Source organism: Schistocerca americana, chromosome 7 (genome assembly GCF_021461395.2).
Source record: "Schistocerca americana isolate TAMUIC-IGC-003095 chromosome 7, iqSchAmer2.1, whole genome shotgun sequence".
NCBI lineage: Eukaryota > Metazoa > Arthropoda > Insecta > Orthoptera > Acrididae > Schistocerca > Schistocerca americana.
In genome coordinates, this window is record NC_060125.1 from 423,676,641 (window position 1) to 423,702,331 (window position 25,691).

The 25,691-nt window shown below is 41.9% G+C and overlaps 1 protein-coding gene and 1 non-coding gene across 2 annotated transcripts in view; one reads left to right on the forward strand and one right to left on the reverse strand.

Moving 5' to 3' along the window:
- LOC124622259 (leucine-rich repeat-containing protein 24-like) overlaps positions 1 to 25,691 on the forward strand; it is a 375,418-nt gene that overhangs the window by 315,908 nt on the left and 33,819 nt on the right. The window contains exons 4-5 of the mRNA XM_047147921.1: positions 18,778 to 18,979; positions 19,314 to 19,495. Of these exons, the coding sequence (XP_047003877.1) occupies positions 18,778 to 18,979; positions 19,314 to 19,495 (384 nt within the window). The remainder of the gene's footprint in view (positions 1 to 18,777; positions 18,980 to 19,313; positions 19,496 to 25,691) is intronic.
- Positions 1,499 to 1,573, reverse strand: Trnas-cga. The gene has a single exon. It is a non-coding gene; the product is annotated as a tRNA-Ser (tRNA).

Sequence of the window (25,691 nt, forward strand, 5' to 3'; positions counted from 1 at the left end):
CGCTCTCTCTCTCTCTCTCTCTCTCTCTCTCTCCCTCTCTCTCTCACTCACACACACACACACACACACACACACGAAACCTGGCAGAAAACACAAAGGAATATTCTGTTCGCATGTAAAGTATACCAACGACAAGATTAAATCGATACCTTCACTGTGCGATTACGATGGAGCTTTTACTGATGGCAGTGCCGGTAAACCAGAGTTATTAAGCACGGTTTTGCGGAATTCCTTCACCAAAGAAGACGAAGTAAATATTGGAGATATTGAATCAAGAACAATTACCACTACGAGTAACTTACAAGGGAACCTCCCCATCGCACCCCCCTCAGATTTAGTTATAAGTTGGCACAGTGGATAGGCCTTGAAAAACTGAACACAGATCAATCGAGAAAACAGGAAGAAGTTGTGTGGAACTATGAAAAAAATAAGCAAAATATACAAACTGAGTAGTCCGTGCGCAAGATAGGCAACATCAAGGAGAGTGTGAGCTCAGGAGCGCCGTGGTCGCGTGGTTAGAGTGAGCAGCTGCGGAACGAGAGGTCCTTGGTTCAAATCTTCTGTCGAGTGAATAGTTTAATTTTTTATTTTCAGACAATCATCACCACACGTACTGTTTATCAACAAATGTAGGAAATAATCATACAAATGTTCGACAATCGTTCGGTCCCTTAAGGAACTTTCCGATTCCTTACAGATCGGAAAATATTCATTGACCTTGTTATTGAAGTCGCGCTATATTTGCTGGATTCAAATTGCCCACGGAACACATCTCGCGTATTTAATGCACTCTCGTCCAAAGTAGTGAACAGTCAACTGCCAGCCAGGGAGCCTCGTAAGCAGGAATACTCTCTCTTCCGTGCGCTGTAGTCGACTGACGTCGTGTGTTTCGATGTTTGTTTAGGTGTAGCGTCCCCATACTACGGCGCATCGGACGGACGGACAGATAATAATTTTCTGAAAATAAAAATTTAAACTTTTCTCTCGAGGGAAGACTTAAATCAAGGACCTCTTGTTCCGCAGCTGCTCACACTAACCAAGCGACCACGACGCTCCTGAGCTCACACTATCCTTGATGTTGCCTATCTTGCACATGGACTACTCAGTTTGTATGTTTTGCTTATTTTTTTCATAGTTCCACACAACTTATTCCTGTTGGCTCCATTGATCTGTGTTCAGTTTTTCAGGGCCTATCCACTGTGTCAACTTATAACTAAATCTGAGGGGGGTGCGATGGGGAGGTTCCCTCGTTAGAAGTAGATATCCTCGGTGTACCGAAGCAACTGAAAACTCTTAACAAAGGCAAGGCCTCCGGTCCAGATTGTATATCAGTCAGATTCCTTTCAGAGTACGCTGATATAATAGCTCCATACTTAGCAGTCATACACAACTGGTCGTTCGCAGAAAGATCCGTAACCAAAGACTGGAAAGTTGCACAAATCACACCAATACTCCACAAAGGAAATAGGAGTAAAACTTCCTGGGAGATTAAAATTGTGTGCCGGACCGAGGCTCGAACTCGGGACCTTTGCCTTTCGCGGGCAAGTGCTCTACCAACTGAGCTATCCAAGCACGACTCACGACCCGTCCTCGCAGCTTCAATTCTGCCAGTACCTCGTCTCCTACGTTCCAAACTTCACAGAAGCTCTTCTGCGAACCTTGCAGAAGTAGCACTCTTGGAAGAAAGGATATTGCGGAGACATGGCTTATCCACAGTCTGCAGGATACTTCCAGAAAGGTAGGAGACGAGGTACTGGCAGAATTGAAGCTGTGAGGACAGGTCGTGAGTCGTGCTTGGGTAGCTCAGTTGGTAGAGCAACTGCCCGCGGAGAACAGGTCCCGAGTTCGAGTCTCGGTCCGTAACACAGTTTTAACCTACCAGGTAGTTTCATATTAGCGCACACTCAGCTGCAAATTGAAAATCTCATTCCGGAAATAGGAGTAATCCGATGAATTACAGACGAACATTACTAACGTCGATTTGCAACGGGATACTGGGACATATACTTCGCTCGAACATAATGAATTTCTTCGAAGATAGTGATTTATTGACAAATAGTCAACGCGGATTCAGGAAATATAGTTCTTGTGAAACACACCTATGTCTTTGTTCTCATGAGGTAGTGAGTGCTCTCGACAGATTAATAACCCTTTAGATTTCCAGAAAACTTTTGACACCATTCCTCAGAAGCGATTTCTAGTCAAATTGCGCGCCTATGGAGCATCGTTTCAGTTGTGTGACTGGATTCGTGATTTCCTGTCAGAAAGGCCACAGTTCTTAATAACTGACGGAAAGTCACGTAGTAAAACAGAAGTAATATCTAGCGTTCCCCAGGGATGTTTTATGGGCTCTTGCTTATTTAGGTGAATGATGTAGGAGACAATCAGAGTGGCCCTCTTAGAATGATTGCAGATGCTGCTGCCTTTTATCGCCATTTGAAATTATCAGATGATCAAAATGAATTTCAGAATGATTTAAACAAATACGTGTGTGGTGCAAAAAGTGACAGTTGACTAAATAATAAAGTGTGAAGTCACACACATGAGTACCAAAAGGAATCCATTAAATTTCGGTTGCACGATAACTTACACATTTAAAGGCCGTAAATTTAACTAACTGCATAAGGATTACAGTTGCAAATAACTTAAGGGGGATAGGACGTCAAAAAATTTAAAAAAATCGACTTTTCAAAAAGATGCCTATATTTTGTAGCGCACATCTTCCTGAGTAGTTTGATGTATGTTGTTGTTGTTGTTGTGGTCTTCAGTCCTGAGACTGGTTTGATGCAGCTCTCCATGCTACTCTATCCTGTGCAAGCTTCTTCATCTCCCAGTACCCACTGCAACCTACATCCTTCTGAATCTGCTTAGTGTATTCATCTCTTGGTCTCCCTCTACGATTTTTATCTTCCACGCTGCCCTCTAATGCTAAATTTGTGATCCCTTGATGCCCCCGAACATGTCCTACCAACCGATCTCTTCTTCTAGTCAAATTGTGCCACAAACTTCTCTTCTCCCCAATCCTATTCAGTACTTCCTCATTAATTACGTGATCTACCCATCTAATCTTCAGCATTCTTCTGTAGCACCACATTTCGAAAGCTTCTATATACACTCCTGGAAATTGAAATAAGAACACCGTGAATTCATTGTCCCAGGAAGGGGAAACTTTATTGACACATTCCTGGGGTCAGATACATCACATGATCACACTGACAGAACCACAGGCACATAGACACAGGCAACAGAGCATGCACAATGTCGGCACTAGTACAGTATATATCCACCTTTCGCAGCAATGCAGGCTGCTATTCTCCCATGGAGACGATCGTAGAGATGCTGGATGTAGTCCTGTGGAACGGCTTGCCATGCCATTTCCACCTGGCGCCTCAGTTGGACCAGCGTTCGTGCTTGACGTGCAGACCGCGTGAGACGACGCTTCATCCAGTCCCAAACATGCTCAATGGGGGACAGATCCAGAGATCTCGCTGGCCAAGGTAGTTGACTTACACCTTCTAGAGCACGTTGGGTGGCACGGGATACATGCGGACGTGCATTGTCCTAATGGAACACCAAGTTCCCTTGCCGGTCTAGGAATGGTAGAACGATGGGTTCGATGACGGTTTGGATGTACTGTGCACTATTCAGTGTCCCCTCGACGATCACCAGTGGTGTACGGCCAGTGTAGGAGATCGCTCCCCACACCATGATGCCGGGTGTTGGCCCTGTGTGCCTCGGTCGTATGCACTCCTGATTGTGGCGCTCACCTGCACCGCGCCAAACACGCATACGACCATCATTGGCACCAAGGCAGAAGCGACTCTCATCGCTGAAGACGACACGTCTCCATTCGTCCCTCCATTCACGCCAACCGCGACACCACTGGAGGCGGGCTGCACGATGTTGGGGCGTGAGCGGAAGACGGCCTAACGGTGTGCGGGACCGTAGCCCAGCTTCATGGAGACGGTTGTGAATGGTCCTCGCCGATACCCCAGGAGCAACAGTGTCCCTAATTTGCTGGGAAGTGGCGGTGCGGTCCCCTACGGCACTGCGTAGGATCCTACGGTCTTGGCGTGCATCCGTGCGTCGCTGCGGTCCGGTCCCAGGTCGACGGGCACGTGCACCTTCCGCCGACCACTGGCGACAACATCGATGTACTGTGGAGACCTCACGCCCCACGTGTTGAGCAAAACGGCGGTACGTCCACCCGGCCTCCCTCATGCCCACTATACGCCCTCGCTCAAAGTCCGTCAACTGCACATACGGTTCACGTCCACGCTATCGCGGCATGCTACCAGTGTTAAAGACTGCGATGGAGCTCCGTATGCCACGCCAAACTGGCTGACACTGACGGCGGCGGTGCACAAATGCTGCGCAGCTAGCGCCATTCGACGGCCAACACCGCGGTTCCTGGTGTGTCCGCTGTGCCGTGCGTGTGATCATTGCTTGTACAGCCCTCTCGCAGTGTCCGGAGCAAGTATGGTGGGTCTGACACACCGGTGTCAATGTGTTCTTTTTTCCATTTCCAGGAGTGTATATATGAGAGATTACAATGCACGTTATTTGGTCTTAAGTGTACCAGGATGCAGCACCATACCTCTTTGCACAGCATTCTTCTGTCATACATGTATACATATGTAAGTATATTTCGTTCTATAGAATTCGAATGTTTAAATATTGCGCCAGAGATTGACATATGCGAAACAAAGTATTATTGACATCGATACTTTCTCTGCTGCTATCGAAGTGCATTGTTTTGATCGCTGATTTTGTCTGTTCTCTGTTTTGAAAGGCTTGTAGTGTGGTGTTGTGAATTTCGAAACGATTTTCATTTGGCTGTGTGGTTTTGTGTTCGTTTGTGGCATATTATCGCTCAAAATGCCTAGAATTCGTTGTTTCAACAGTGAACAACGTCACCAGGCCAATGGATACACAGTAACGGGTTCTACAACAAATGTTGAACCGCGTACACACTGCCACTGGAAACATGTTTCTGCCGGAAACATTGTTTTCTGCGATGTTTCGCAAATGTTTCCGACTTTGTTTCTGGTCTCTGTTTCCGTCCACACGGGCGGCAAACATTTCTCGTGTGTTCACGCCGTCTGCAGTGCCCCTTGTGTTATAGTGTTCGTATCGTCTGCTGCTGCGTTATGTCTGGTGTCGAAGAAACAATAATGATATGTGGAGCTGCATTATTAATGCTAGAAGGTTTACACAAACAAAATGAAAGGCGTCCTCGTCGTTGTTGGAGAAAAACATTCTATAGAAGAACTGGCGGAAATAACCTGCTACGTGAGCTGAGTATGGAAGACGGCTCTGGCTTCCGCAACTTCACTCGTATCTCACCTACCGATTTTGAATATCTGGCAAATATGATATCACCATTTGTTTCAAAAAAAGACACGAATTTCAGGAAAGCTATTTCAGTCAATCAAAGGCTTGCAGTTACTCTTCGTTTCCTGGCAACAGGAGATTCATTTCAGAGCGTATTTATTTCGCATTTCGAAACAAGCAGTATCTAAAATAGTACCTGAAGAATGTGGAGCTCTGGTGGAAGTACTGAAGGATTATGTAATGGTAAGTAAATGAAAAACATCGTTAAGTAACCACATTTTCGAAGTCTTATTATTTCTCAATTACGTTACATAATTCATCAAACACAACTTCTTCAACTGCGTTGTCACTGTCTTCATAGCTTGTAAATGTAACGGGGGAATTGTTACTTGATGATGATGATGATGATGATGATGACCCTGCTACATTCATACCCCTTTTCAACTGCTCACTTTCTAAATACGCTACATGTTGTTTCATTAGTGCATTATTAAGCAAAGCCATTGTTTTTGCTCGTTCTAACTCGGGCAATTTCCTTAAAAATGATGCCACATACTGCCCATACGCAGTCCTTGGCTTCTTGCTTTTGCAGCACTTTAGTTAGCAATTGAGACGCAATCTTGAAGGGTTGCTGCATGTCTTTTTTCTCGCCCATCCTTCTGAGTTTTGGTGGTGGAGGACTGGAAGATCCAGCTGCAACCTCTTCATCATTTGTGCCCTCTGGCGAATGTACGAAAACCTGAAAATCAAATTTCTTTCTTTCAGATACCTGCGACTGAAAACGACTGGAGTGAAACAGCATGTTTATTCTCACAGATCCTTCGGTTCCCCCATTGTGTCGGAGCAATTGACAGGAAACATATCGTGCTACAGTGCCCTGTTGGTAGTGGAAGTGAATATTATAATTATAAAGGTTCATTCAGCATTGTGCTGCTTGCTGTCGTCGATGCGAGCTACAACTTTTTGTACGCAGATATCGGCTGCCAAGGCAGAATATCAGATGGTGGTGTGTTCAAAAACGCGAGCATAAATGAGTTAATTAACAAAAAGAAACTTAACTCGCCACATGCTGAATGCTCACCAGGTGACACCAAGGCCCTACCATATGATTTGGAGCAGACGATGCTTTTCCCTTACAGGAAAACATTATGAAACCCTACCCGGGAAAACATGTTAAAGGTTCAAAAGAGAGAGTTTTTAATTACAGACTTTCAAGGGCCAGAATGGCTGTTGAGAACACTTTCGGCATTATGGCTTCAGTTTTTCGTGTGTTTAGAAAACCTATGTTGCTACAACCGGAGAAGGCAAAAACTGTCACACTTACAGCTGTATGTCTCCACAATTTTTTAAGGCGAAATGCTGCGGCAAGGAACCAGTACACCCCACATGGAAGCTTCGATTCCTACGATTTACAAACAGGTGAAATGATTCCAGGCACATGGAGACGAGATGACACTGCATCAGTTTTCATTTCAGCACAGAACATACCAAGGAAAGCTGCTTCCACGAATAAACAAATTCGAGACGAATTTGCTAATTATTTTTTAAGCCCACAAGGAAGTGTACCGTGGCAAAATAACTATGGGTGAATGTGACTGTGTACTATAAAATACAAATAAAGACAAACAAGCATAATTTTCGTACCTCATTTTCAACAGTATCTGTTGTCTCCTTTGGCTCATGTACATCGTCCAAGAACTGCAGCAGCCGATAGCCGAACCAGTTCGAGTCATATGCAGTGTCTGCACCACTACCAGATGGTCTGCTGGCAATAATTTTTCTTTTTTCGCGCCTGTACGCAACCACGAGCGATAGTATTTTTTTCTTTACACTTCCCTTGTCCGTGCCAAAAGCTGCTGCAATTTTTGCAAGAGCGTCGTGTTTTTTGACGGTGTTTTTGTATTCCTTGCTCCGGACGTTCCATAAACAATCCTCCCCCTGGTACATTGCAATTAAATCGACAATTTGTTGCCTTGACCACTCCATTATTCTACAAAAACAAAGCGAAAACGAAAACGACAGTAAACAGAACACCACTAAACAGTTGACGACACACACACACACACACACACACACACACACTCACATACGCTAGCGCTGTGTAGCGGTGACAAGTGGTAGCTAGCCTGAAACATTGTTTCCTTTGATCTGTACCGACACTGCTACGGATAGATGTTTGTGTGTTTCCAAACATGTTTCGAAACATGTTTCCAAATGGTGTCCACATCAAGCTACCGGAAACATGTTTTGAAAACATGTTTCAGTCTCAGTGTGTACGCGGCTTTACACTAGTGGGATGACTCGTCGGCTTTGAGCAATGGCGTCATACGTAAGGCTGAGACGCTACGTATTGGCAATCTATGAAAGCAACGGATCATACGCGTTAACAAACGAATGTAGCGTACGATAAAATTACAACCACATTGACGCAGTTATTTACGTAGTCATGAATTATATGGAAACGAACCGAAGATAACGAAAATAATAACAAGAATTAAAAACAAATTTTCTTGTCTGATAAGAAGTATTCTCGTAATTTAAGCGACTAGAAAATCTTTTAAGTTGCATTACAGTAAAGCGCATGGTGAAGTCATACTGTTATAAATTAACGTTAATTTTATACTAATTGCTGACTCTAACGGGCTAAGCGTAGGAAAGTGGGTGGTTTTGGGCGAGAAGGCACTAAAATGTATCAGAAAAACGGGAAAATTAAATGAATGACAACAAATGCGAAACAGTAGCATAAAATATGGAGAAACCGACACACTAAATTCTAAAAGAAAAGTCATTACATGACAAACTAATATCTACAAAAAATAAAGAATATTGGAATCGATAACTAGAATTAAACTATGCAGGTAAATTCCAATTACAGATTCCAATCGCTCCGTGATTCATATATAAATTATTTTTGCAGTTGAAAGCACTGAAACATAATACCATTTCCACGTAAGTAATTGCTCTCTAAAACCGCCGCGGTCTGTAGCAAAAATTGGAATCAGTAACTCGAACTGACCTTCTATACAGGTCAATTCTAGCTACCCATTCCAATATTAGTAACCTTTCTGCAGTAGTTCAGAGAGCAATTATAAATGCAGAAATCATATTAGCCTACATTCTAGTGCACACACGTGCTGACAAAACGGTATAATTAATGAATCATTGAATGGCTGGAATCGGTAACTAGAAGTGACTTGTTGTTGTTGTTGTTGTTGTTGTTGTGGTCTTCAGTCCTGAGACTGGTTTGATGCAGCTCTCCATGCTACTCTATACTGTGCAAGCCTCTTCATCTCCCAGTACCTACTGCAATCTACATCCTTCTGAATCTGCTTAGTGTATTCATATCTTGGCCTTCCTCTACGATTTTTACCCTCCACGCTGCCCTCCAATACTAAATTGGTGATCCCTTGATGCCTCAGAACATGTCCTACCAATCGATCCCTTCTTCTGGTCAAGTTGTGCCACAAACTTCTCTTCTCCCCAATCCTATTCAATACTTCCTCATTAGTTATGTGATCTACCCATCTAATCTTCACCATTCTTCTGTAGCACCACATTTCGAAAGCTTCTATTCTCTTCTTGTTCAAACTATTTATCGTCCATGTTTCACTTCCATACATGGCTACACTCCATACAAATACTTTCAGAAGCGCCCGCACCTCGTGGTCGTGCGGTAGCGTTCTCGCTTCCCACGCCCGGGTTCCCGGGTTCGATTCCCGGCGGGGTCAGGGATTTTCTCTGCCTCGTGATGGCTGGGTGTTGTGTGATGTCCTTAGGTTAGTTAGGTTTAAGTAGTTCTAAGTTCTAGGGGACTGATGACCATAGATGTTAAGTCCCATAGTGCTCAGAGCCATTTGAACCAACTTTCAGAAGCGACTTCCTGACACTTAAATCTATACTCGATGTTAACAAATTTCTCTTCTTCAGAAACGCTTTCCTTGCCATTTCCAGTCTACATTTTATATCCTCTCTACTTCGACCATCATCAGTTATTTTGCTCCCCAAATAGCAAAACTCCTTTACTACTTTAAGTGTCTCATTTCCTAATCTAATTCCCTCAGCATCACCCGACTTAATTAGACTACATTCCATTATCCTTGTTTTGCTTTTGTTGATGTTCATCTTATGTCCTCCTTTCAAGACACTGTCCATTCCATTCAACTGCTCTTCCAAGTCCTTTGCTATCTCTGACAGAATTACAATGTCATCAGCGAACCTCAAAGTTTTTATTTCTTCTCCATGGATTTTAATACCTACTCCGAACTTTTCCTTTGTTTCCTTTACTTCTTGCTCAATATACAGATTGAATAACATCAGGGAGAGGCTACAACCCTGTCTCACTCCCTTCCCAACCACTGCTTCCTTTTATGCCCCTCGACTCTTATAACTGCCATCTGGTTTCTGTACAAATTGTAAATAGCTTTTCGCTCCCTGTATTTTACCCGTGCCACCTTCAGAATTTGAAAGAGAATATTCCAGTCAACATTGTCAAAAGCTTTCTCTAAGTCTACAAATGCTAGAAACGTAGGTTTGCCTTTCCTCAATCTTTCCTCCAAGATACGTCGTAGGGTCAGTACTGCCTCACGTGTTCCTACATTTCTACGGAATCCAAACTGATCTTCCCCGCGGTTGGCTTCTACTAGTTTTTCCATTCTTCTGTAAAGAATTCGTGTTAGTATTTTGCAGCTGTGGCTTATTAAACTGATAGTTCGGTAATTTTCACATCTGTCAACACCTTCTTTCTTTGGGATTGGAATTATTATATTCTTCTTGAAGTCTGAGGGTATTTCGCCTGTTTCATATATCTTGCTCACCAGATGGTAGAGTTTTGTCAGGACTGGCTCTCCCAAGGCCATCAGTAGTTCCAATGGAATGTTGTCTACTCTGGGGGCCTTGTTTCGACTCAGTTCTTTCAGTGCTCTGTCAAATTCTTCACGCAGTATCATATCTCCCATTTCATCTTCATCTACATCCTCTTCCATTTCCATAATATTGTCCTCAAGTACATCGCCCTTGTATAGACCCTCTATATACTCCTTCCACCTTTCTGCTTTTCGTTCTTTGCTTAGAACTGGGTTTCCATCTGAGCTCTTGATATACATACAAGTCGTTCTCTTATCTCCAAATGTCTCTTTAATTTTCCTGTAGACAGTATCTATCTTACCCCTAGTGAGATAGGCCTCTACATCCTTACATTTGTCCTCTAGCCATCCCTGCTTAGCCATTTTGCACTTCCTGTCGACCTCATTTTTGAGACGTTTGTATTCCTTTTTGCCTGCTTCATTTACTGCATTTTTATATTTTCTCCTTTCATCAATTAAATTCAATATTTCTTCTGTTACCCAAGGATTTCTACTAGCCCTCGTTCTTTTACCTACATGATCCTCTGCTGCCTTCGCTACTTCATCCCTCAAAGCTACCCATTCTTCTTCTACTGTGTTTCTTTCCCCCATTCCTGTCAATTGTTCCCTTATGCTCTCCCTGAAACTCTGTACAACCTCTGTTCTGGTTCTTTCAGTTTATCCAGGTCCCATCTCCTTAAATTCCCACCTTTTTGCAGTTTCTTCAGTTTTAATCTACAGGTCATAACCAATAGATTGTGGTCAGAGTCCACATCTGCCCCTGGAAATGTCTTACAATTTAAAACCTGGTTCTGATACCTTTTAGTATATCCAGGGTTCTTCCATGTATACAACCTTCTTTCATGATTCTTAAACCAAGTGTTAGCTATGATTATGTTGTGCTCTGTGCAAAATTCTACCAGGCGGCTTCCTCTTTCATTTCTTAGCCCCAATCCATATTCACCTACTATGTTTCCTTCTCTCCCTTTTCCTACACTCGAATTCCAGTCACCCATGACTATTAAATTTTCGTCTCCCTTCACAATCTGAATAATTTCTTTCATTTCATCATACATTTCTTCAATTTCTTCATCTGCAGAGCTAGTTGGCGTATAAACTTGTACTACTGTAGTAGGTGTGGGCTTCGTATCTATCTTGGCCACAATAATGCGTTCACTACGCTGTTTGTAGTAGCTTACCCGCATTCCTATTTTCCTATTCATTATTAAACCTACTCCTGCATTACCCCTGTTTGATCTTGTGTTTATAGCCCTGTAGTCACCTGACCAGAAGTTTTGTTCCTCCTGCCACCGAACTTCACTAATTCCCACTATATCTAACTTCAACCTATCCATTTCCCTTTTTAAATTTTCTAACCTACCTGCCCGATTAAGGGATCTGACATTCCACGCTCCGATCCATAGAACGCCAGTTTTCTTTCTCCTGATAACGACATCCTCTTGAGTAGTCCCCGCCTGGAGATCCGAATGGGGGACTATTTTACCTCTGGAATATTTTACCCAAGAGGACTCCATCATCATTTAATCATACAGTAAAGCTGCATGCCCTCGGGAAAAATTACGGCTGTAGTTTCCCCTTGCTTTCAGCCGTTCGCAGTACCAGCACAGCAAGGCCGTTTTGGTTATTGTTACAAGGCCAGATCAGTCAATCATCCAGACTGTTGCCCATGCAACTACTGAAAACGCTGCTGCCCCTCTTCAGGAACCACACGTTTGTCTGGCCTCTCAACAGACACCCCTCCGTTGTGGTTGCACCTACCGTACGGCTATCTGTATCGCTGAGGCACGCAAGCCTCCCCACCAACGGCAAGGTCCATGGTTCATGGAGGGGGGGGGGGGGGGGGGAGAAGTGACTTAGGTTACCGATTCCAACTTTTCGATAGTTCATAACCTTGGACATTTTTGCAGTAAATCTGTGGACTATGTTTTTGTAGGATTTCTAGATTCCTTACTGAGCTCAGAATTACTACGCAAAACTAATAAGTATTGTAGTTGCAGCTTCCAATTTTTTCTCTTTTTCATAGCAATGAAGACAGTAATACCATATGCAGAAATCCTGTAACACTTTGGTTGGAATAGGTAACTAGAACTGACCTATATAAGTCAGTTCCAGTGACCGATTCCAGTATTTGTTAGATCCTACTGTTTGTCAGTTTTCGTTATTTGTGTCCCCATCCCGTTAGACTTAACAATTGGTATTAAAAATTAATGCTGATTCATAATATTATGACTTCACCATTCGCTATACCATACTGGATTTAAAAGTTCTCTGTGTTTTTCTTACTAACATAAATTACGATAATAGCTTACTTCAGACATGTATACTTCTCTTTTTCTGTTCTTATTTATTTTTGTTATCTTTAATTCTTGTCGGTATAATTTGTGCCTAAGTAATTAATCATACGAGCCGTGTGTGTAATTTTATAGTATGCTACATTCGTTTGTTTACGAATATGATCAGTTGCTATCAAGGACTGCCACTAGTCAGCGTCTCTGCCTTAGTTATGACGTCATTACTAAAATCTGGGGAATGGTATCGGACACTTGTTTTGTGTTCGTTTGTGGCATATTATCGCACAAGATACCTAGAATTCGTTATTTCAGCCGTAAACAACGTCACCAGGGCAACAGATACACAGTAAAGGAAGCTACAACAAATGTTACACCAGTGGCTCAAGACTGCAACCTCCCAGAGCCGGTAAACAAACCACCGCGAGTGCTCTAAGAAGGGAACTCGTAGTTGGTGTTAATGGAAACGGAGGCTGTGAATCTGGAGATTCGTGAATGATGTTAACATGCTGGCACAGTTAATATTGGACAATGTTATGTGCAAGCATTGCTTTGGTGTGCAGTGTGTTTCTGTGTTGGAAGATGAGAGAGTGCCAGGAAAGGCCTTGCTACGAACTTATCCGTGATATGCAGCAAATGCAACGTTGGTGCGTCTTGTATGAATCTAAAATCGTAAACTAAGGCTATCATATGAATTTGATGGTAGCATGTGGCATGCGCTGTATTGGTAGGGAACAGGAGGCAGCAAAAACACTGTGCAGTGATGAATCTTCCACCTCCTCCAGCAAAACTTGAGAGATATTGTGGCTTACTGCTTGGGGCTGTAAAAGACGTTGGAGAATCATCAAGAAAAGTGCTGCAGAACAATTTGTTATCGAAATTGGTGGTGACAGGTACATAGTGGCCGCTTTTTATTGTACCTGGCAAAGAAGAGCGCACACTTCATTGAATGGTGTTGTTACGACAACATCTGTTGACACTGGCAAATTACAAGATGTTGAAGTGTTGAGCAAATTTTGTTATAGTTATGTGAGAGGGATTCCATATCATGAATGTAATACGCACTATAAAGGCTCGAATGGAGGTATGGAAGTGCAGGGAGTTGTCTTGTGCAGAATTTAGAATGTGTGGGAGATCTACAGAAAAGACTTGGCTGAGACAATATTTCTCAGGAAAAAATGGGAGTGGGTGACTGACGGATGCAGAAATCGACAAGCTATAGACATATGGCTTGGCAATAAGAAGGAATACAGGGAACTTGAAAATATGAAACAAACAGTTTGGGCCTTATGCTTCCACAAAATGTCCACAGACAATAACCCTATCCACAACTTGTGCCCAAAAGGAAGTGAATCATGATGTGGCTACCAAAGGTCAATTGCTGGTGGTGAAGAATATCATCATAGGAATTCTCTGGCTGTACCCAAAATCTGAATGATAGTTTTAACCAATGTATATGAGAAAGACTGCCGAAAACCATTTTTGTGGGAAGAAATGCCCTTGCTGTTGCTGTTTGTGATGCAGTTTCATGTTTTAAGGTGTGCAAATCAAGAAATATGTCTTAGTGAAAATGGGAATTAAGCCCGGAGTGAACTGCATCAAAGCTTTGTATGCGATAGAGAGTGTGTAGTGAAAGCAGATAAATCATTTTTGGGGGTGATAAAATCAAGAAGAATGCATCACAGGAATGCGAAAAGGAAGAAATCTGATTCAAAAAATGAAAAGGAACCTGCTTATGGTGCTGGACAGTTCTAAAAGAATGCCAAATACAAGCAGAAACTTTCTAAATAAATATTTTATTACTTTCAAACTTGGTATGCTTACTAAACAAAAACTCCTTAATGCAAAACTCTACAATTTTCCAAATCTATTAAAAACTGTGGTAAAAATTGAGATAATTAAATATAAAATTTGAGTTTTTTCTAGACATGAAGGTTAAAATGTAACAGCTCATTCATTTTGTCCATAAATTAAATAAATTATTGAGTTCCCTACACCTGTAAGTATAGTTTGTATGCTGTGCAAAATTCATCGAAGAATCTCTCTTACTTATGATAAAAGTGTACCTATACCAACAAATGCAGCCAATAGTAAGTGAAAAATGACGAAATTTCACATGTATGATTTTATGCTGTGTTTTTGAACTTCCACTGTTATGAGTGTGAATCCTGAATCCTTTGTGGTCATGCTGACATAGTTTTATGAATTTATTTGTAAAAGTATAGACAGTAGAAATTAAAATGTCCTATTTTGCCTTTCTTGCTCCAAGTCAAACTGTTTGACGTCCTACGTCTCCACCCCCCCCCCCCCCCCCCTGACTTGAGTGTGGCCTACAACATGGTAAACATCAGGAAACTTCTCTCAAAGGTGTACAACACAACCAAAGTTACAGATTTATAAAGATACTGCAGACCTGCTCAGCAATAGAAGATTCTATGTTAGTTTTCAAAACCCCAAAAATCAGTGGCGCAAAACAAAAAAATGGCACAGACAGATAGCAAAATTCTGCATGACCTGCTGAAGTGTCAGAACGTCGATGCTGTCGATGACCTCCTGAATGGCTGTTTTCAGCTCAGCAATGGTTTTGCGATTACTGCTGTACATCTTGTCTTCAATCTATAGCCCCACAAAAAGGAGTCGCTTGTGTTCAGATCTGAAGAATATGGTGACAATTGAAGTCCAAGCCAGTGGTCTCTGGGTACCCCAGAGCTAGAATGTGTTCCCCAAAGTGCTCCTGCAGGACATCAAACACTCCCCTGTTCATATGAGGTTGAGCTCAGTCTTTATGAACTACATCTTGTCGCAATCAGGGTCACTTTGGATAATGGGGATGAAATCATCTTCCAAAACCTTCACGTACCGTTCAGTAGTCAACGTGCCATCAAGGAATTTTGCAGCAATTATTCCATGATGGGATGTTGCACACCACACAGTGACCTGTTGAGAGTGAAGGGACTTCTTGATCGTGAAATTCAGACTTTCAGTCCCCCAAATGCACCAATTTTGCTTATTGATGAAACCATCCAAATGCGTGTGAGCTTCATCGACATACCAAACCATACAGCACATACTAATTCCCATTATGCCCCACAGCAAACTATGCAGTTTGAATGTCCTAACGCAAACTGTTCAGAAGTTACAACGATTTTATTTCATACATTTCAATAAGCATCACCCTATAACATGCACACCAATAACCAGTCACATAACAAGGCTTGCACCTCGTTTATTTATGCCATCGATCTGCCCCTCTCCACCCATCATAAGCCATTTGAAGGCATTGAAAGACAACTTGCATCTGTTCTTCACAGCATGGGAAAATATTATGAGGCCAACAGCCTGAAGCCAAATCCAAGCATAACAGTAGTCAACTCCTCCCATCTCAGTAACAAATATGCTAACTATAGTTTAAAAGTCTCATAATTGGGAACTCCTCTCAACCATAGCTTTACCCCTAAATACCTTAGGGTTATTCTTGATAGGAGACTAACATCCAAGTGATATTGTGACAGTGTCAGAATGAAGCTAGCAGCACAAAAAAGCATCTTTAAAAAATTCAAAGGCCCAAGTTGGAAAGCAAGCTCGCATGTACTTCAGACATTGGCTCTAGCCTTGTGCTACTTGCCAGGAGAATATACTTCCCCCTGAGTGGTAGCAATCCTGCCACTCAAAACTGGTTGCTATTGCTCTTCACCAAACTTGCCACCAGGTGACAGGAGTCTTGATACCAACTGCCGTCAAGAAGATCCATGTTGTGGCTGTAATGGCTCCACCCTGTATCAGGCAGATAGTCAGATAGTAACAGCAAAATCCGAAAGGAGCAATGTCAGCACTGATGACAGACATTCATTTCATGGGCGTGATCTTGTTGCTCGACATCTTCACAGCAGGAAATGCTTCATCTCAAGTACCTCCCCCTTAGTGAAGTCAAAGACAGAAGAGAGGCTTCAACGGTGACAGGAAAGAGCTAAAAGTGATAGGATAGTACCAAAAGAGGATCTACCCCCAGGAAACAGTCTGTCATGGACAACATGAAGATCACTTAATGGTCTCCACATGGGCATTGACCAGAGTAATACTGAAATGTAAAAATGGGGGCCCTGCAATAACGAAGAATTATCATCCGAGGCATGCGTGTTGAGCAGATGATGATCCATTTCCTTCACTGCCCTGTTTACACCATCTCCCCAGGCATTGTGGTGCAAAAGGATCTGGCTCCAGGAAGCCCAAAAGCAGTGCATCTTGCTGAGGCACTGCACTTCGTTTAAATGGTTGTCATAGGCACACTAAGAAGAACAACCTGAGTAAAAAATCCATCAGGGAATTTCTACCCTTTAAAGCTGCCCATGTTGACTGTTGGTGATGCGACTGAGAAGTGGGAGTGCGAAGGAACAACCATAGCTAAACCAAGACCAGGCAGACTTCATGTACTGAGGGACCACCAAGCATTGCAGAGGATGGTTATAAAAAGAATCATACGCAATCATCAGAAGGAATCATTCATGAGTTCCAAAATACTACCAACAGTCCAGCTATCACAGTGACGTGGCGTAGGAAGTTAAAAAGAATGGGGTACAACAAACAATCAGTTCCTCATAAGTCACACATTTCTGTAGTCATTGCTAAGTAACACATGAGGTGAGTGGATGGTAGGTGACTGGAAACAGGTGAATGGTGAACCACACTGTACCCTGTGCAATCTGATGGAAGGATTTGGCTCGGTGAATGTCTGGAGAATGTTTTCCGTTATTATGTATAGTGCCAACAGTGAAGTACAGAGGAGACTGTGTTACAGTATTGGGGCCGTTTCTCGTACTTAGGGGTGTGGTCCTCTTATTGCATGTAACAAAATGCAAAATATGCAAGGATATGAACACATTTTAAAGCTCTGTATACTGTGTACAGGAGAGAGAGAGAGACAGTTTAGAGACAATGATCATTTACATCAGCATGACAGTGCACCCTGTCATAAAGCATCTTTGAGGTAACAGTTTGTGGAAAACACCTTTGGGGCAAGTTAGGACATTGACTTTTCTCTGAACCCCAGTGCCCTACATTACTATCTCCTCTGGCTTTTGCTCTTGAGGAAAACTGGGCTGCCATTCCTCCACAAACATTCAGACACGTCATTGAAGGTGTCCCCAGCAGAGTTCAATTTATCATAAAGGTGGAGGGTGGACCCTTACTATATTAATGTCTACTAATAGGTATTGAGATACTTTTGATCTGCTCTACTTAGACAGTGTATTATGTAACGAGTTTCTGGTGACCAAAAACATTGAACAAATTGTACAGCTAGGGCAATTGTGTTATTTTACAAGGAGTATCATTTAGGAGTGCCAGTTACTTGCTATTAAAATACATGTCTGCTACATGCAACATCAGACTTGTGTGTGGAATGTACATCTGACTGGATACAACATATCTGAAGAATAGCCAAAACTAGTTATTAATAAATTTTAAAATTGTGATTTTGATGAAATATTGTAGTAATCGTGTTCTGTAGCCACTAGTTCTTGCTGTTTGTAATTTAATGTAATGGCATTTCTGCACTAACAAAGAAGAGTGAGTAGCAGTCATACTGAATAAATTCTTCTCAAACGCTAGCAGTAGATTAGTGTTCACATTTATGTTTCCAGCAATTAAACAATTTTACATACCTCACTCTACTGAGTTTGGGTAGTTTGTTGAGAGAGAGAGAGAGAGAGAGAGAGAGAGAGAGAGAGAGATAGTGTGAGTGGTGTGGTGCAGTGATTAAGGCAGTGGGCTTATATTCAGGAAGAGTGGGGCCCCATCCAACTTGAAAACTATCTGTGGTTGTAACTACACCAGATAGAGAAACTACCATGACATAAAAATTAGCTTTCTGATCATTACTTTCTCTTATTATTTCTATGTTGCCACATGTTTGGCAGTCTTTCTCAAATCCAGTTGGTTATACACTTTCTTCAGATAACTAGTAAGAGCATTGCCACAGTACAATACTTCAAAGATGTTAAATACTAGCAATGTCAGACGCTATGTAAGTTGAGTGGAGGCATCTTCATTGTCTTTTACATTTGATCTTCCCATAGGTTGCAGTTATTAAACTTAATTTTAAAATGCTACTTAACTAATGTCTAGTCTTTTTTTTACATAAACCAATAAATGTCTGAAATCATGTAATTGTGTTGCATTATTGTCAAAAATAAGCAAAAATACTTAATCTTTTGCATGGTTTATAGTAGTATGTTTTAGATATTCTTGTGAAAAAGTCATTATTTTCATAAAATGTCTCATTACTTTTTTTGCAGTGATGTTAAGTTGGTAAACCTGCAGAAGCTGTCCTTGCATGACTGCAGCATTAGAGAAATTGGGAAACGTGCTTTCAGTGGACTGGAATTATTAATAGAACTGGATTTGTCAAACAATCAAATTGTTGAACTTCACCCATCAATGTTCGATGACAACTTCAGGTTACGTGTTATCTATCTTGACCATAACCAGATACAGAAGGTATGAAAACATGTCCAATTTTATGAAACATATTGTAAAAAACTTATGTGAAACAGGCAATAGAACAAAAACTTATTTTTCTAAGAAATGTTGAAACATTCACATATTTGTTACAGCGAGACAAGGCAGTAGAAGTTCTTACTTTAACTGTGAATTTGTGTTTCAAAATATGCTGCATATGTAACTCAGATTCTCATGCAAGCTATTTACCATTTTCTATGAATGTGTAAATCACTGTTTCAAACAAATTTTCTCTAACTGTGGTAACTGTAGGTGGACAGCAGTACGTTTATCTGAGAGATAATTCTGATTTTAATTGATGAAATATTTCTAGGTTCCTGATGGGATCTTCAGGGAACTCACTTTTCTGCAGACAGTACGCCTCAATGATAATCAAATTGAACAGATAGGCTACAAGGCCTTTGTAAATGTACCAGACCTGCACACATTAAGGCTTGATTCAAATCGTCTGGCAACCTTGCATCCGGAACCATTTTATCCCATGCAAAAGCTGAGGTAAGACAAATGATTTCACAAAATATTTAAAAGTTTTTTTAAATTTATTTTTAATTTTCAAATTTTGTTCAGAAAGTATGATCATTCGCCTTCCCAGCATCTTCTGTTTTCAAAGCGCCCTAAATTTAGTACTTGGTTCAAAGGAATTTTTTTTTACTCAGAAATATCATGACAATGAAACTTTTTTCATGCAGATTTGCTAGGCCTTGAAGAAATGAAAATTTGAGACTTCATTTACAGCTACATCTACATACATTTAGTACTTGGTTCAAAGGATTTTTTTTTTTACTCAGAATTATCATGACAATGAAACTTTTTTCATGCAGATTTGCTAGGCCTTGAAGAAATGAAAATTTGAGACTTCATTTACATCTACATCTACATACATACTCCTCAATCCACCATACGGTGCATGGCGGAGGGTACCTCGTACCACAACTAGCATCTTCTCTCCCTGTTCCACTCCCAAACAGAAGCCTATATGCTTCTGTACGAGCCCTAATCTCTCTTACCTTATCTTTGTGGTCTTTCCATGAAATCTAAGTTGGCGGCAGTAAAATTGTATTGCAGTCAGCCTTAAATGCTGGTTCTCTAAATTTCCTCAGTAGCGATTCACGAAAAGAATGCCTCCTGTCCTCTAGAGACTCCCACCTGAGTTCCTGAAGCACTTCCATAACACTCGCATGATGATCAAACCTACCAGTAACAAATCTAGCAGCCCGCCTCTGAATTGCTTTTGTGTCCTCCCTCAATCTGACCCGATAGGGATCCCAAACACTCGAGCAGTACTCAAGAATAGGTTGTATTAGTGTTTTATAAGCGGTCTCCTTTACAGATGAACTACATCTTCCCAAAATTCTACCAATGAACCGAAGACGACTATCCGCCTTTCCCACAACTGGCATTACATGATTGTCCCACTTCATATCGCTCTGCAATGTTACGCCCAAATATTTAGTCAACATGACTGTGTCAAGCACTACATTACTAATGGAGTATTCAAACGTTACGGGATTCTTTTTCCTATTCATCTGCATTAATTTACATTTATCTATATTTAGAGTTAGCTGCCATTCTTTACACCAATCACAAATCCTGACCAAGTCATCGTGTATCATCCTACAGTCACTCAATGATGACACCTTCCCGTACACCACAGCATCATCAGCAGACAGCCGCATGTTGCTATCCACCCTATCCAAAAGATCAATTATGTAGATAGAAAACAACAGCGGACCTACCACACTTCCCTGGGGCACTCCAGATGATACCCTCACCTCCAATAATCACTCTCCATCGAGGACAACATACTGGGTTCTATTACTTAAGAAGTCTTCGAGCCACTCACATACTTTGGAACCAATCCGATATGCTCGTACCTTAGATAGGAGTCTACAGTGGGGCACCAAGTCAAATGCTTTCCAGAAGTCAAGGAATATGGCATCTGTCTGATACCTTTCATCCATGGTTCGCAAGATATCATGTGAAAAAAGGGCGAGTTGCGTTTCGCAGGAGCGATGCTTTCTAAAGCCGTGCTGATGCATGGACAGCAACTTCTCTGTCTGAAGGAAATTCATTATATTCAAACTGAGAATATGTTCGAGAATCCTGCAACAAACCAATGTTAAGGATATTGGTCTATAATTTTGAGGATCTGTTCTTCTACCCTTCTTGTATACAGGCGTCACCTGCACTTTTTTCCAGTTGCTCGGGACTTCACGTTGGGCAAGAGATTCGTGATAAATGCAAGCTAAGTAAGGAGCCAATGCAGTCTAGTACTCTCTGTAAAACCGAAGTGGAATCCCATCAGGACCTGGCAATTTATTTATTTCCAACCCATTCAGCTGCTTCACAACCCCAAGGATGTCTGTCACTATGTCCTCCATACGGGAATCTGTATGAGACTCAAACGGCGGTATGTTTGTACGATCCTCCTGCGCGTAAGATTCCTCAAATGCTAAATGTAAAATTTCAGCTTTCGTTTTGCTGTCTTCCCTTGCCAGGCCAGACCGATAAGTGAGTGACTGGATGGAAGCCTTAGACCCGCTTACCGATTTTACGTAAGACCAGAATTTCCTTGGGTTTTCAGCAAGATCTTTTGCTAAGGTGTGATGGTAGTAGTGGTTGAATTCTTCACACATTGCTCTTTTTACAGCAGCATGAATCTCTACTAACTTTTGCCAGTCCTCATTCTCCCGATCATTCTTGTACCACGAGTGCAACTGCCTTTGTTTCCTGAGCATTCTCTGAATTGCGCTGTTAAACCATGGTGGGTCTTTTCCCTCCGTAAACCACTTTTTCAGAACATACTTGTCCAATGTGTGATTTACAATGTGTTTAAAATTTGCCCATAATTCTTCCACGTCCATCGTACCAGAAGTAAATGAAGTCGATTCATTTACTTAGTGGGATGCTAACACCTGCTTATCTGCTCTTTCTAGTAAGAATGCTCTCCTAGCCTTCTTGACCGACTTTTTAACATTCGTAACCGTAGTCATAATGACAACATCATGATTACTAATCCCTGTCTCAACACTGACACCGTCAATGAGGTCTGGTCTGTTCGTGGCTACCAGCTCTAAAATTTTTCCATTACACGTTGGCTGTTGATTTAGCTGCTCAAGACAGTTTTCGGATAATGTGTTCAAAAGTAATTCACACGACGTCTTGTCTGTACCACCTGTAATGAATCCATAGACATCCCAGTCTATACTAGGTAGGTTGAAGTCACCTCCAACTAATATAGCATGATCCGGGTACTTCTGGGATACGGAATGTAGACTCCCTTTGAATGATTCTAGAACTGTCACGGTGGCCGGTAATAACACCCCACAATTAACTTTATTTCCCCTAACCCTGTTAAACATGTCCAGATACACAATCACACTCTACTTCGACCTCAGTAGACACACTATTTTTGTCAACTGCAATGAAGACACCACCTCCTACGGTGTCTAATCTGTCTTTCTGATACACGTTCCAACCCTCACTAAATATTTGAGAACTTCCTCGCGCCACACGCTTCCTGGAGGGCAGTAAATTCAGGAACTTTATTCCGAACACTCTGAAAATTTACTGCTAATATCTTGATAGCTGAAGTATCTTTACACTGAGCACGTTCTGATTTCCGTGCCTGCACGTCGACTGGTGAGTGTTTATCAGGACATCTCGCACTACTGCCTAACCTAAAAAACCCCCATGTGCAAGCCACAAGTACTCTGCTATCCGAGTAGCTGCTTCCTTTGTGTAGTGCACCCGTGACCTATCTAGGGGTGTCCTACAATTCCCCACCCAATAGCGCAAGTCTAGAAATCTGCAGCCAAGACCGTCACAAAGTCAACAAAGCCTCTGGTTGAGACCCTCCACTTGGCTCCAAACCAAAGGACCCTGATCCACTCTGGGAACGATGCTGCAAATAGAGAACTCTGCTTGCACCCCACGTGTGAGGCCAGCGGTCTTCACCAAATCCGCCAGCCGCCTGTGTGAACTGAGGATTGTCTCAGAACCCAAGTGACAGGCATCCTAGGTGCCAATGTGAGCAACTACTTGCAGATGACTGCACCCCATACGCCCGGTAGCCGCAGGTAAAGCGGCCTCCATATCTTGGATGAGGCCCCCCGGCAGACAAACTGAGTGTACGTTGGATTTCTTTCCAGCGCTTTACGCCATTCCCCTAAGGGGCTCCATCACCTGCCTAACTTTGGAGCTCCCAACAACCAGCAAGCCTTTGCCACCGTGTGCCTGCTCAGGCCCTGCTGAAGGAGCGGCCACCTGCCCACTGACAGGATGAATGGGCGAGGCCAGCCTCCACATTGGCCCTCCACCTCAAGCGACGCTAACGCATTGCAGTCCGCCACTCACCCTGAGGTGAGGGCGGCCCCAACACACTGGGTACCCTAGAAGGTGCCTCGGTGGCTGAGTCAGCGGACACAGCAAGCGACACGTGGGGTGTCTCAGGCGACACGCCAGACCCTCCGCAGTCACTGCACCTCGAGGCAGCAGCCTGAAGGCGGCTGACCGTGGCCAACAGCACGCTCAGCTGCTCCTGTGCCCACACACAGCACGCACACACCCTACCCGTCCTACTGCCAATATCTTAACGACTCCGCAAATTTATACTCTATAGCTATCAATAAGCAATATTACACCTCTCAAATACGAGAATACGCAAGGATTTTATGTAATTAAATATGCAAGCACAGAAACACTCAGAAAGAAATGAAGAATCAAACTACAAAACAAACATGAAAGCTAAATATGTGACTCGCCACTGCACTGATACTTCACCAGCGGCTGCTCACGGCTCACTCATAGCTAGGAGCATCTGCTCATGAAACATTTCAATTTTTCCTCAAATCACTGATTACATTTTTCTTAATCATAATTTTCCATTTTTTAAACCAGACCTCAGGTTGGTCAATTTGATACCCCATTTGTCATTTTCCTGTTCTTTATTTGGCTATGAAAATTGGCACAAAAACCCATTGAGTAATTTACAGGGAGTCTTTTTTTCACTCCACACACACATTTGACCAAAAACAAAAGTTGATCGCGGTGTATTCTCCTCATTGCTTGTACAAAGTTTGATGTCACACTCCCTCCCCTGTTTCACATTCTGAGAGATTTTTATTTTATAAATACTGCTTTTGCATCCTAAGAGAAAAACTTTGATTCAGGTAAAAAAATATACTCGCTCCTTAATGCTTCTCTCGGCACAGTCACTTTGATGAAATTTGTTATTTTCACCTAGTAATGTGATTCCCTGAGTGTGATTTAGGGTAAGAAATACAATAAGAATAAGCACCTACCTGTTAAACATGAAGTGTATAGTACACTAGTGTGACCCATTCTTGAGTGCTGCTAGAGTGTTTTGAATCTGAAGCAATTCAGAGGTGAGCTGCCAGGATTATTACCCATAGGTTCGATCAACATGTGAGTATTACAGAGATGCTTCATGAACTCAAGTGGGAACGGCTGCAGGGAAGACAATGTTTTTTTGTGAAACAGTGTTCGAGAAAATTTAGAGAACTAGCATTTGAAGTTGACTGCAGAATGAGTCTGCTGCCATCAGTGTACATATCCTGTAGGGAGCATAAAGCTAAAAGAAATTAGGGCTTCTACAAAAGCTTATAGATGGTCATTTTTCTCTTGCTCTATTTGAGAGTGGAACAAGAAAGGAAATGACTAATATTGGTACAAGGTACACTCCGCCATACACCATATGGTGGCTTGTGGAGTATATATATATAGATGTAGATGATTAATGGAATGTACATAGAAGAGACAGAATTTGGAAATTTTAAATATATTGAATCATATTATAAACTAGCCATGTAAGCGAGTGGCAAAGCAGTTTTTAAAATCTATTGCCATTCATTATACAATGATGCCAAGTAATTGTTGTAGATAAGCACTGATATGTCCCATTCTCTATTTTGTATGGCATTGTAGTAACAACCAGATGATAAAAACAGACTACCAAGAAATTATTCACTGTAGTTTGGGCAGTTACAAAAACTTTTACCACATGATTTCATTTATGAACAGAATGCTGAGTATTCTCATCTCTAAAATTTGTCTCCATTGGTCTTGTAAAAAATATTACATAATTATTTCCACTATGTGGTTCACAATAAGAACTTTTTCAGCACAATCTTAACAATCTCACATTTTTTCTCAGCTACTTATCTAGTGAAATGAAATATCCTATTGGGTAGCTAGTTAACTGTCGTCTCCCTTTTTTCTGCTGTGTAATTCAGCTTCAGTGCAACTTCTAGGTAGAACAATTTTGTATATAGGCATCAAAACACAGAAATTTTAGTTCCAAACCTGTTGTTTGAGATCAAATGGCAACTGTCCTTAATTTGCGGGACAACAAAATATTTCAAAATAAAAGGATGTTACGATTCAATTTATGATGTAATGTTTAGTAGCATAATAAATGCTGAAACTTGACTCAATATGAAGGCAAAATGAAAAGTTCTTGGTCGGATAGTGAAATAGTGTTTTACTACAAAGAGCTCCACTTCTTTTTGACATTGCCCCGGTTTAAGTCAGTAAACTTTGTTCAATTCATCTGCCTCCCCCCCCCCCCCCCACACACACACACAGGACATATACACACACTCACACCAGTGAGCAGAACCAATGCTTCCAGAATTAAAACTACTATATCCATTTCACTCATCTCAGAATG